Source organism: Nelumbo nucifera, chromosome 4 (genome assembly GCF_055504915.1).
Source record: "Nelumbo nucifera cultivar China Antique chromosome 4, China Antique-T2T, whole genome shotgun sequence".
NCBI lineage: Eukaryota > Viridiplantae > Streptophyta > Magnoliopsida > Proteales > Nelumbonaceae > Nelumbo > Nelumbo nucifera.
In genome coordinates, this window is record NC_142652.1 from 95,294,513 (window position 1) to 95,308,463 (window position 13,951).

At 41.3% G+C, this 13,951-nt stretch overlaps 1 protein-coding gene across 4 annotated transcripts in view; it reads left to right on the top strand.

Moving 5' to 3' along the window:
• The first annotated feature begins 54 nt into the window (after positions 1 to 54).
• LOC104610858 (DUF1365 family protein) overlaps positions 55 to 13,951 on the top strand; it is a 74,423-nt gene continuing 60,526 nt past the window's right edge. The window contains exons 1-2 of one of the 4 annotated variants that reach the window (XM_088904235.1): positions 55 to 293; positions 1,625 to 1,736. In XM_088904235.1, the coding sequence (XP_088760361.1) occupies positions 289 to 293; positions 1,625 to 1,736 (117 nt within the window). In that variant the 5' untranslated portion in view covers positions 55 to 288. Of the gene's footprint in view, positions 294 to 367; positions 1,008 to 1,624; positions 1,737 to 13,951 lie in introns of those variants that run through there. The other 3 variants (XM_088904233.1, XM_088904234.1, XM_088904232.1) reach the window with 3 other exon arrangements.

Genomic DNA, 13,951 nt, shown 5'->3' on the forward strand with positions numbered 1-13,951 from the left:
AGACGATGTGAGCTCCCATTTATTGCACGTCGTACAGCATGACCCTATCGATTTCAATGTCGAGTTTCAAGCCCAAGATATCACCCGGGTTCTCTAACTCACCTCGAGCTCTTGTCCGAGTAATGGGAGGACCTTGATCGTCATCATCATCTTCCGCTCAGAGTTTTATTAAAACTTGAATAGGACCCTCGTTGATTTGTGTGGGACAGGCATTTCCATGGCTCGAGAACGGAGTCCTTGTACGTGTACGCCATTACTTTGTTCCTCTCCATTTTGACCTCACCACCGATGCGGTATCTTCAAATCACTCGTAGAAATACAAGATCTAATTAGTTATTTTGCATCCGATTGATTTGTTCTTATCCACTTAATTCCTCCTCTGCGAGGGACCGATTGTGGCTTAAAGAAACGAACAAGGAATCCAAAAGATGGAAATTTAATACAGGGGGTTTTGATATATAGATCAGGTTTTGCGTCTTCAAGTTTGACTGGCTAGATCGATGGGAATCAGCTAATAAATTACAGCGAGGGAGAACAACGGAGGAGGAGTTTGGTTCGCTTTAATTTTATTTAAAAAAATATTAGTTAAAAATTACATCCATATTAATTAAAGGCCGTTCCAATAGACGTAAGCTAACACGTAACGTTGCACACAATTATGTGGACTTAACTTCGAGACAGAGAGATGAGAGGGAGAGAGAGATGGAGGTACTGTATCTGCTGTTCTCCGTCATCTACAACTCTGTGACATCCTCCGTTCTCTCTCTTCTTCTCTTCTTCCGTTCCTTCCTCCTTCGGCGACGAAGTTGCTTTTACTCCCTCGGAGCTGAAGCAGTAACTCTCTACCAAGGCACGGTGTGGCACGAGCGCAGACATCCCGTCCACCACGCATTTCGATACCCAGTTCGGTATGCCCTCATCGACCTCGACCGCGCGCAACCCGGCAATCTTCGTAATCACCTCTCCGCCCACCAAGCCCGGCAAATCACCGGCACCACCGGACCAGCGTAACCTCTCTAGTCCCTCTCTCTCTCTATACAGTGTCAGCAGCTAAACTAATACGCAGAAAGGCTTGCTCGTTACTGAAGAACATGTATTCTATCATATACTTTGGGTTAGATTTCTCGGTTTGGCTGCAGTGACTTAGGTGGATTAGCTTTAGATTTCAATTTTACATGCTTAAGTTGAGTGATTTTTGGCGAAATGTGGAATTTAAGCCGGAAAAGTAACCGGATTTCAACCAGATTAAAATGAACTTACTATTTATCAACAAATAAAACCGATGCAGGTGGTGGGAAAGAACTGTAATATGTAACCGGAAGTCTGGAACTAGGAATGAATTAAGACGTTTTATTTATCTGATAGCCTCTACCTATCTCCTTAGCTGTTTTTGCTACTTTCAGATTGAAAATGATCTATATACCAGTTTAGAAGTGCGGAACTGTAATTCATTTATTTATTGCCTTCCCCCTTTTTACTTATCCCCCTTTGAAAACAAGTTAGGATATTTTGATCCAGTTGCAAAATTTATGTGCCTTCTTTTTGGTTTTTAAGTTTCCTTTCCCTTTTTTAGACAATTCTATTTTTGGAACTTGACTCAATGTCTTGTACATTTCTTTTGTAGGTTCCTTTTGACAATACCTTCTAGTGCGGGATATGATCAAAATCCATTAAGTGTATATTATTGTTATGATCTCGAAGGCACAACCCCCCAGTTGAAGAGGTGCATTGCTGAGGTAGGGAACTTTGATACTCTTTTCTTAGTTGTCTTTGAGTGTATTTGTCAATGAGGACATTTGAAATAATAAAATATTACATTCAATTTTGTTAAAATGTTAGGTCATCCTTCATATAGGTCAACAATCCAAAATACATGAGCTTGGAGGTTGGTCTGTCTAACCAAGAATATCATATATAGTCGTAGGAAGTGAGAAATGATCAATGTGAAAAAGCCGTTTATCTTCATCAAGTTGAGTAGTCTAAATTGTAGGCCTATCCCTTGGATTGGCTGCAAATCAAATCCATGCTACTATATCTAAACCTATTATATTCTTAAACCACAAGGATTCCAACTGCTAATTGTAGGCCAATCCCTTGGATAGAATCTTATTGACAACAGATTGGGAGGAGCACTGGGGGGGGGTTACATCTAGAACTCTGCCTAGGGTAACCTTAGATCATTGGCTCATTGTTTTAATGAGGGGGAATATTGGCAATAGAGGGCCATCACCTTTCAGATTTGAGAATATGTGGTTGTCCCACCCGGGTTTTAAGGAGCTAGTTAAGGATTGGTGGAATGGGAGTGCCCCAAGGGCCAATGGGGAGGGTATGAAATTTCATTGGAAATTGAAGGAGCAAAAATTAAGGAATGGAATACCCTTCACTTTCGTTCTTAATGCAAGTGTTGGGCTGCTTTGGCTTCGGAGTAAAATGGTGCAAATGGATCTTGGGATGTATTGAGACTTGTCATTACTCAATCCTAGTGAATGGGTCTATAGTGGATCATTTCCTAGCCACTGGGGGAATTAGACAAGGGGACCCCCTTTTCCCATTTCTCTTTACTTTGATAGTAGAAGTGTTGGGGAAGTTAATTGAGAGGGCAGATTCGAGGAACCTAGTTAGGGGGTGGAGGGTTGGAAGAGACAGGTTACCTATCACACATCTACAATTTGCTGATGATACAATCCTATTCTATGAAGGGGAGGATGTGAGATGGGTCAGAAATTTGAAGAGTTGTGTGGTAGAGGTGAACATGGAAGAAGGGGAGATGAGGGAAAGGGTTGAGATTTTGGGTTGTGAGGTGTCACAGTGGACTATGATATACTTGGGATGCCTTTAGGGGATAACCCGAAGAATAACAATTTTTGAAGCCTATTAATTGATAGGTTTATGAAAAGGCTAGCCTCTTGGAAGAAGAATTATTTATCTCTGGGTGGTAGAATCATTCTGATTAAGTCTACATTGGTTAGCTTGCCGGTGTATTACTTATCTGTGTTTAGAATCCCAGGAAAAATAAGTAGCGCTGAAAAAGTTGATGAGAGATTCCTTATGGGAGCCAGGGGAGGAAAGGAAAGATCATAGAGTGAGTTGGGAGATAGTCTCCAAGTGTAGAGAGGAGGGTGGCTTGGGATTGGGCAATATCCGGAAGAAAAATGAAGCCCTGTTGGGGAAATGGTTGTGGAGGTTTGGAGGGGATAGGGATAAGTTGTGGACTAAGGAAATATTGAGTATTCATGGATAGGCAGATGATGGCTGGGACTCTGGGCTTGTGGCAAGGACTAACATGGTCTCTCATTGGAAATGCATACATGTCATTCTTCCCTCGTTTCTACAATACATCAGGTATGATTTTTGCTCTGGTAATTAGGTTAAATTTTGGGAACATTTGTGGGTGGGGGAGGTACCCCTGAAGGACCAATTTCCCTCTTTATTCTCCCTATCCCGTTTCAAAGCCAGTGTGTGTATGATCTTTTGGTCCCTTCTAGGTCAAATTTGGGTATGATTGGGATTTGGTTCAGATGTAAATCAGTCCTCTAATGTCAAGATTAAACTTAGTGATTAGCAGAATAGAACAGATCTGAATAATTGTATAAGAGAGGAAGATGGTGAAGAGAAGAGGTAAGAGAAGAAGTCAAATTAATCACCCTTCTCCTCTAACCCTATTTTATTAATCTCTAAAAAATTGATGATGACAAGTATACCCTTAAGTGGGCGGCCAGCTTGGCAGTTACATAAAGAAAATAAAATAAGAACAAATAATAGGTCCATTAAGTGAGGCCCATCAACATAAAATAAAGGATATCACACGAAAGGCTGTTAGGGCCCATTTGGCCCAGTCTCTTTACACTCCCCCTCAAGCTGAGCATAGATGTCAATCATGCCCAGCTTGCTTATATAGTGTGTCAATTTCCCCCTGGGAACTCCCTTGGTCAAGATATCAGCCAGTTGTTCTTCTGATGTGATAAATGGTAAACAAACTTCTCCTGAAGAGACTCATTCCCTTATGAAATGCCTATCAACCTCAATGTGCTTAGTTCTGTCATGTTGAACAGGATTATGTGCAATGTTGATAGCAGCTTGGTTGTCACAATAGAGCATCATTGGTTTTTCGTAGTCCACCCTCAATTCCTCTAGAAGGGATCGTAGCCATAGTAATTCTGACACACCATGAGCCATTGCCCTGTATTCTCCTTCAGTTGAAGATCTAGCAACTACTGATTGTTTCTTACTCCTCCAAGACACAATATTCCTAGCAACCAGAGCACAATAACCAGAGGTGGACCTTCTGTCATCAATACATCCTATCCAATCTGCATTAGTAAAGGCTTCCAGCTTCATGTGACCATGCTTAGCAAATAGAATACCTTTCCTTGGAGTACCTTTCAAGTAGCACAGAACCCTTTCTGCAGCAGCTAGATGAGTATTTCTGGGAGAATGCATAAACTGATTGATAACACTGTCTGCATAGGAAATATCTGGCCGAGTCATGCAAAGGTATAACAACTTCCCAAGTAGTCTCTGAAACATTCCCTTATAAGACAAAAGTTCACCATCTGTGGCAGAAAGCTTATGATTAGGATCAATGGGAGTGGAGATGGGTTTAGCTCCAAGTTTACCAGTTTTAGCAAGAAGATCAAGGACATATTTGTGCTGAGATATGAATATACCATCCTTAGATCGAGCAACTTCAATGCCCAGGAAATACCGAAGATCTCTCAAATCTTTGATTTCAAATTCAGAGTTGAGAAATCCTTTTAGTTTATTGGCCTCTTCAATGTCATTACCATGACCACAATATCATCAACATAAACAATCAAGAAGGTCACCAGAGAGTCATTTCTCTTCAAGAACAGTGTATGATCAGATTGTGTTTGAATGTAGCCAAAAGAGACAAAAACAGCCTGAAATATCTCAAACCAAGCCCGAGGAGATTGTTTGAGACCATAAATAGATTTGTGTAGTTTACACACCTTGCCTTTCACTTCTTTCCCATACACTCCTGGAGGTAGAGACATATAGACCTCTTCATGCAGTTCTCCATTCAAGAAGACATTTTTAACATCGAACTGGTGTAGGGGCCAGTCAAAAGTAGCTGCTAGAGATAGTAAAACCCTGACTGAAGTCATCTTAGCTACAGGAGCAAATGTCTCAAGATAGTCAATGCCATACATTTGGGTGTAACCCTTAGCAACCAACTGAGTCTTAAACCTCTCAACAGAGCCATCAGAGTGATATTTAATAGTAAACACCCATTTACAACCCATTGGTTCCTTCCCTTCCGGAAAGTCCACAATATCCCAGGTATGATTCTTATGCAATGCATCAAGTTCGGTCATCATAGCTTCCTTCCATTCAACTTGAGATAAAGCTTCCGGTACAGACCTGGGTTTCACATGGGAAGAAACAGAGGCAAGAAAAGAGTAGTAGGAAGGGGAGAGAAGGCTGTAAGATAAGTGTTTGGAGATACAATGGGCTGTACACTTCCGCTTGCCCTTGCGAAGAGCAATAGGAAGGTCAAGGTCTGGAACAGTCTGAGATGGGTCAGTAGAGGGCTGACCTGTTTCCTCAAGAATGATGGGAGTGGCAAGATGCTCTTCTGAAGGAGTGGAAACAACCTGCACATGTTTGAATCTCTGCCTTTGGTACCACCTTTGGAGAGCAGGAGCAGAAGCAGGAGGGGGAGCAGGGACATCAGGGGTAGGTCCAGTGGAAGAGGTGGACACCCCATAATCGGACTCACAAGGGATGGGAAGAGGAACAGCTGGAGACATAGCAAAGTACTCATCAGATTTCTCCCCCTCAGGAGGAATACTAAAGAAGGGAGTCAACTCTGCAAAGGTGACATCCCGAGATACAAAACGGGTGCCACGAACTGGATCAAAACAGCAATAACCCTTATGTGTGGAAGCATATCCCAAAAACACGCACTTATGAGCCTTAGGTTCAAACTTGTGCCTTTGGTGACTATGAATATCACATAGCAAGTACACCCAAACACACGGAGAGGAAGAGAAAAGAAATCCTCATCCGAGAAGAGAAGACTAAAAGGGGTTTTAAAGCCAAGGACCCAAGAGGGCATACGGTTGATCGGAAAGGTAGCAGTAAGAACAATATCTCCCCAAAACTTTATAGGAACATGGGATGCAAATAAGAGGGATCTGGCAACCTCAACCACATGCCTGTTGTTTCTTTCTGCCACCCCGTTTTGTTGTGGAGTGTAGGAACAAGAACTTTGATGAATAACCCCAAAAGTTTCAAGATAGGTGGAGAGGGTTCTCTCAAAATACTCCTTAGCATTGTCAGAGCGGAATATTTTGATACGGGTATTAAACCGGGTGAGGATGAGTTCATGAAAAATTTTCACAATAGCTGGTACTTCATCCCTGGATTTTATGAGATAAATCCAAGTGTAACATGAATAATCATTAATAAAAAGGATAAAGTGCCTATAACCCCCCATGGTTGGCATGTGATATGGCCCCCACACATCGGAGTGAACAATATGGAAAGGAGAAAATGATCTTTTATTGCTAATTGAATAGGAATGTCTACAATGCTTTGCCAGTTCACATGATTCACAATGAAGACTCGATAAAGACACTCCTTTAAACATATCTAGGAATAGATGACTCAAAGCAGAAAAGGACAAGTGACCAAACTGAAAATGACATAATAAAATTTTGTTAATAGGCTCTGACACGATTGACTCTAAGGCAACTTCATGAGGTGGTCCCAAAGCTTGATCTGGTGTGTCCAACAAGTATATTCCGTTCGCCTCATGGCCACTCCCAATCATCCTCCGAGACTGCAGGTCCTGAAAAACACAATGAGTGAGAAAGAAAGTTATGCTGCAATTCATTGACTTTGTTAAGCTACTAACATATAAGAGGTTTGTGTTAAGCTTAGGGACATGAAGAATAGAAGATAAGAACAGGGTGTCAGAGGTCTTTATATCACCTTTATTAGAGATGGGGGCAAGGGATATTTTCTCTTTCCCAGAGAGGGACCATATGAGCAAAACAGGTTAGATAGACTGGTCATATGGTTTGATGCACCGGAATCAATAATCCAAGGGATTTTATGATTACCTGAGGCTGAAGCATGATTCGTAGAAGCACGAGTACCTGAGTGAGCAAAAGCCGATGAAGATGATGTACTATTGGAAGGGTGAGTTGAAGAAACCGTAGCTTCTAGGTGATTTAGGAGCCTCCCATACTTCTCAAAATCCAGCTTCATTGCAGCCAACTGCTCAATAGTTGATTTTTCTTCGCTTTCCTTCTCCCTTCAGGCACTGTAGTAGCATTAGCAGTCTTGGATTTTCCCACTTGACTGCCCTTCTTAGGGTTATTATTGTTCTTAAACCTATCAGGAAGAAGTTCAGGATGAACCTTCCAGTAGGTGTCCTTTGTATGCCGTGGTTTCTTGCAATATTCACACATCTGCTCTCTTTTCTCAGTAGGGCCCTTCGGTTTCATTCCCGCATGTGCAAAATGTTCTGTAGATGGACTCTGCAACTGCACCTGCCGCCTACTCTCCTCACTATTTATCATAGCATATGCTTGTGAAAGAGTAACCTCATCCCTGGCCAAAATGTTCTGTTTGATAATATCAAACTCAGGGTTGAGTCCAGTGAGAAACTTAAACACCCTATTTCTCTCCACTAGTTTTCTATACATTTCAACATCATTTTTACTCTCCCATACCACTGTCTCCATAACATCAATTTCCTGCCATAGGGATTTTAGTATAGAGTAGTAGATTGCCACACTCTTCTCTCCCTGTCTCAGGTTCTTCACATCACTTTTCAATTTGTATGCTCTGGCTACATTCAGTTTCTGTGAATAGGTCTCAGTTACACTGTCCCATATCTCCTTAGCCGAAGACATCCAGAGATAATGCTGGCTTATATGGGGTTGCATAGAGTTGACTAACCATCCTATAATAGTATAGTTCTCTTGCATCCATCTTTCAAATTCAGGGTCTGTCTCTTCGGGTTTCACCTTGCTGCTTATGAGATACCCGAGTTTTCCTCTACTACAAACATAGATTTTTATAGACTGTGCCCAAGCAACATAGTTCGTCCCATCTAGCTTAATTGTGGTAACACCAGTCAAAATGGAATCTACTGAAGCAGGTCCAGAAACTGGCATCTGCTTGAACTCACTTTCGTATGCCTCCATTAATCAAACGGAAATCAAAAGAACATAAAATTTTGACTATGCAAACTTACTTGAAGTCAAACCAGAACTTGGGTGCTTGAAAAACTAGGGTTTTGCTCCGTCTAGTAGATGGGAGGAAGAGAGAAGACACTGCCGCACCCACTAGACTAACCCAAACTCTTCCAAACCTGAACCGCCCTCCTTTAGCAGTCACAAGACACCTTCCAAGCACAGAGCGCCACACCCAAGCTTCACCTTTCCTGGTAACCTCGAAAATCTCTAGTCGGCTAGGGTTTTGGGGGTTTTGGGCAGCAGCAAAACAACATCATTTCTTGGCAAAATCTAGCCAGAACTAAACTCTCCAAACCCTTCTACCAACTAGGCAAGTGATTCTCTTTACTATAGAGAACCTATCTCTCCATACACTCTCTTGATTTTAGAGTGTACAGGAACAAAGAAAAAAGAAGGAAGAGGAACTGAACCTGCTCTGATACCAAGATGTAAATCAATCATCTAATATCAAGATTAAACTTAGTGATTAGTAGAATAGAACAGATCTGAATAACTGTATAAGAGATGAAGATGGCGAAGAGAAGAGGTAAGAGAAGAAGAAGTCAAATTAATCACCCTTCTCCTCTAACCCTATTTTATTAATCTCGAAAAAATTGATGGTGACAAGTATACCCTTAAGTGGGCGGCCAACTTGGCAGTTAGATAAAGAAAATAAAATAAGAGCAAATAACAGGCCCATTAAGTGAGGCCCATCAACATAAAATAAAAGATAAAATAAAGGATATCACACGAAAGGCTGTTAAGGCCCATTCGGGCCAGTCTCTTTACATTAGGAGAGGCCTTAGTGAGTCATAATTGGGTATTGTTGTGGATTTAATTCAGATTTTGAATGGGGTGGTTTTGGACCCTTCAAAAAGGGATAGTAGAATTTGGACTTTGTCCCCCTCTAGGGCTTTTTCTTGTGCTTCTTTCTTTAAGTCCTTGGCACAACAGACCAACAATTCTATCCAGTATATCCCAATTAAGGAAATATGGGGTAAGTTGATCCCTCCAAGGATTGGAGTTTTTTGTTGAGAGGCATTCCTGGAAAGATGTAACACATGTGATACTCTAGAAGAAAAGGCCAAATTGGTGTTTGTCCCCAATTTGGTGCACCCTCTGCAAGGCTAATGGTGAAAGCTCCTACCACTTACTAATTTCCTGTCCTTTTGTTTTTGATATATGGGAATGGTTTATTTCTTTATTTGGTTGCAGGTGGACCTTTCCACCGGATATATGAAGCTTGTTTACCACCTCTTTCCTTAGATGGCCTAAGAAAAGGGGTAGGCTTATGTGAAGGTGTGTGAGGGCTGCCATTTGCTGGACTATATGGGAAGAGAGGAACTCTAGGACATTTTCTGATAAGGAAAGGAACAAAGAAGGTATCATTGAGGTAACATTGGTTAGGGTGATGCATTGGCTGAAGTCTTTGGATATGTTTGTTGATGTCTCTACAGTTATGCTCTTGAATAGCTGGATGGAAGTGGCAAATTCTGCTCCTCTTTCATCAGTTACCTCTCCCTTATGGTCTCCACCAGGCCCAGGGTGTGTAAAATTAAATTTTGATGGAAGTAGTGAAGGCAATCCTGGGCCCTCGGGTGTTGGTGGGGTGTTCAGAGATGAGAATGGAAAGGTGATTGCTTTGTTTTCAGGCCTCATTTAGAATGGTGACTCTCTCAGAGCTGGCATATGTGCTTTAATGGAAGGTTTACGAAAAACAAACGAGATGAGTATTAATAAGCTAATTGTTGAAGGAGACTTAAAGCTCGTTACAGAAGGACAATGGATTGCGGAAATATGCAAATGAAAGATGAGAAGCTAAATGGTTAATTAGGGGGATGGAGGTTCAATTTCAATGGGTGAAGAGGACTGCAAATGCTTTTGTGGATACATTGGCAAAACAAGGGGTGGGAAGGGAACATATGTTTTAGGCTTTATTGTAATCCTCTTTGATTTTTTTCTTTTTCAGGAGAGCTAAGCCTCTTTACCTCTACCCGGATTTGTAAATTTATTATCCATCAATAAATTGATTTCTGTTATTGATAAAAAAATCTTGGAAGACACAATGATTGGGAAAAATGTCACTAAACAATTTTGACTTTTAGTAACACTATTAATTGAAAGTGGGTTAGTACTAAGCTTAGGAGCATGCAAGTTTGAGGACAAAGAAATGGCATTAGACACTTTGATGTGTCCCCCCTTGCCAAAAATAGGATCAAGTGAGCCATCGACAATGGATACTTTGTCTCTACTAGAGGACAATTAATAAGAGGTGAATAAAGAAGACAAATTGTTTGTATAGTTAGAGGCACCCGAATCTACAATCCAAAAAAGGCTAGTGTTGCTTTGGGTGTTATTGGTTTCCTCCGGAGAGTGTCCAAAGGTTGTTCTCTCATTTTTTTAGATGGCCTAAGAAGCAAGGGAAGACTATGTGGAGGAATATTAGGGCAGCAGTGTGCTGGTCATTGTGGGAAGAAAGAAATTCATGTATTTTTTTAGACGAGGAAAGAACACTGGAAGAACTGTTAGACTCCTTTTAAGGGCTGCCCACTGGCTGAAATCTTTGGATTTGTTTTTAGACTTTCCTATGGATGACTTGCTAAGAAACTGGAAAGAGATTGCTTCCATTGCTAGATGCAAGAGGACTCTTTGTCCCTCTTGGTACCCTCCCCCCTTGGGTTTCATTAAGTTGAACTTTGATGGCAGCAGTGTAAGGAATCTAGGATCCTCTGGGATTGGAGGAGTTTTCAGGAATGAGGAAGGGGTTGTTATTGCTCTATTTTCTGGCCCTATTGGAGAAGGTGACTCTCTTAGGGCTGAGATCCTTGCAGCGCTTGAAGGAATTCGAAGAGCAAAGGAATTAAATGTCAGCCAATTGATCCTGGAAGGTGATTCGAAGGTGGTGGTTAACTGGTTGAAGAAAGAAGACAGTGGTTTGTGGAACTTTAACAATGAAAAGAAGCAGTTCTTATGGATGTGTAGGGACATTGAGATCCAATACAACTGGGTGAAGAGGAGTGCCAACTCATTTGCGGATGGGTTGGCCAAGCAAGGGGTGAATAGGGAGTCTGTATTTTGGGCTAGTTTTTAATTTTTTCTCTCTGTATTCTCTTTGTATTCTGTATTTGGGGAGCTAAGATATTTTATCTCCCCTCTTGTATACATACTCCCTCTTTTCTCTTAATTTAATGAAGCTGGTGTTATTGATAAAAAAAAAGCTGTCTGAAACTGTCCAATAATGCCAACATCACTCTCCAACTGATTTAAAGCAGCTTTGACTACAGCCAAGGCATCTAGGGTACTAGCTCTAGTGTTGGTCGTGGATAGAAGCTCTGTAGTAGCAGCTGCATTGGCATTCCCTTTCTTATTCCTGAGCCTTGTTGGAATAAGATGAGAATTAAGCTTCCAACAATAGTCCTTGGTATGTATTTTCTTCTTACAATAGTCACAAATCACCTATCTCTTTCCTCCTTCACCTCCTCTTATCATCTCTACACTATGGCTTTAGAGCTGCTAACACTGATTCCATAGGTGAAAATTGCAAAATAACCTTCCTCCCACTTTCTCCTGCGTACTAGTAAGTAGGCCTGAGATAAGGTGACACTATCTCTAATAAGTTGTCTCAGAATATCATGATTTGAATTCAGTCTAGTTAAGAATTCAAACATCCTATTTGTCTCAACAAGCTTCCTATATGATGTTGCATCCTTTTGGCTCTCCCACTCCATTGTCTCCGAGTGATCAATCCCATGCCATAAAGATTTCAGAATGGAGAAAAATTGATACAGGTTTCTCCTCTTGTTTGAGGTTGTTCACCTCACTTTTCAGCTCATAAGCTTTAGCAACATTGAGGGGCTGAGTATAGGCTTTCTTGATATTCTCCCAAATATCCTTTGCTGCCCAAAGGGTTTCTACTAATATGAGACTGCATGGAATTACACAACCGAGCCATAAAATGATAGTTTTCTTGCACCCACTTAGCATGTTCTTTTGCTGGTTTCTTAGTATATCCTGTCTCATATCCTAGTTTTCCTCTTCCTCCAATGGCCATCATGGTTGATTGAGTCCACTCCAAATAATTTGTTCCATCAAATTTTACTATGGTAATCTGAAAAGAGTTATTGTCATTAACACTTCTATTCCCCATAAGTCCTTTCCCATGTGATTTGGATTCATTCCTAGTTGTCTCCATGTTGGAAAAACCTCAATTGATCCACAAGTCGAGAGAAACTTCACAAATCTCCTCTTCTACACAAACCAGTCCCTCCAAGAACTGTCCAACAGTCCCAAAACAAAACAAAAAAAAAGGATCCACAAGAAACAGTCCAAGAGAAGAAGTCCCAGACAAAACCCTAGAATCAGCCTTGGAGAAAGTGTAAAACAGATATCCGCTCTCTCCATTGGATTATTAATATAAAAGTTTTTTATTAAAAATAAAGAAAAAATGAGATCCCCCTTTCCTTTTCATCCTCCTCATAACCCCCTCCTCTTAAGGAGGCTTACGCCTCACACCTCTAGGTAGTGGAACGCCTCACGTCACGCTTCCGCGTTTTAAAACGTTGGTAAAAACTACCCAGAAAAAAACTGAACACCATCGTTAATCAATTGTTTAAACCCTAAACTTGAAGCTGACCTGTTTTCTTTGACTCTTCCTGGTCATCGGGCAATCTCCAAGATCTCACACCTTGGGCACCTCCTATAAACTCCAATGACCTTCAAGCATCAGGCAATAGAAGCCAAAAACTCCAGCCCTAGAGAATTCTCATGTAACCGACTGGATCAAGACTACATGAGAATCCAAATCTGAAGAAAACAGACCTTGAGAGCTCGGCAATGAGGGTTTAGAGAATGAGAGTTTCGAACATTTCTCTCTCTCTAACACCCTAACACCATTTTATTAAGATAAACTTTGAATAATTACAAGGAGGCCCTTAGTTGGGCAAGAATTTACACATAACATAACATCCCATTACAGACAAGAACATAAACAATAAGAAAGAATAAAAGAATAAACAGCCTATGGGCCATTCGGCCCATCTTCTCTACACTCCCCCTCAAGCTGAGCATAGATGTCAATCATGCCAAGCTTGGCAGTATCATGCTGAAGTTTTGCCTTGGGAATGCCTTTGGTGAGAAAATCTGCCAACTGTCCTTCAGATGTGATGAAAGGAAGACATACTTCACCCGAAGAGACCCTTTCTCTAATGAAGTGTCGATCAACTTCAATATGCTTAGTTCTATCATGTTTCATTGGGTTGTGAGCAATGTTGATGGCAGCCTGATTATCACAGTACAACATCATTAGCTTGTCATGCTCAACCCCAAGTTCCTCCATCAATGATTTTAGCCATAAAAGTTTAGAGACTCCATGTGCCACGGCCCTGTATTCTGCTTTAGCTGAAGACCGAGCAACAACTGATTGTTTCTTGCTTCTCCAAGAAACAACATTACCAACCACCAAGCTGCAATACCCAGAAGTAGATTTTCTGTCATCAATGTTTCCGGCCCAGTCAGCATCGGTGTAGGCTTCAAGTTTCATGTGACCATGCTTGGCAAACAGAATTCCCTTTCCTGGGGAGCCCTTCAAATAACACAGGATTCGCTCTGCTGCTGCCATGTGAGTGTCTCGAGGAGCATGCATGAATTGGCTAATGCAACTGACTGCATATGCAATATCTGGCCGAGTCATGCATAGGTACATAAGTTTCCTAAGAAGCCTCTGGAAGATTCCTTTGTCTTCT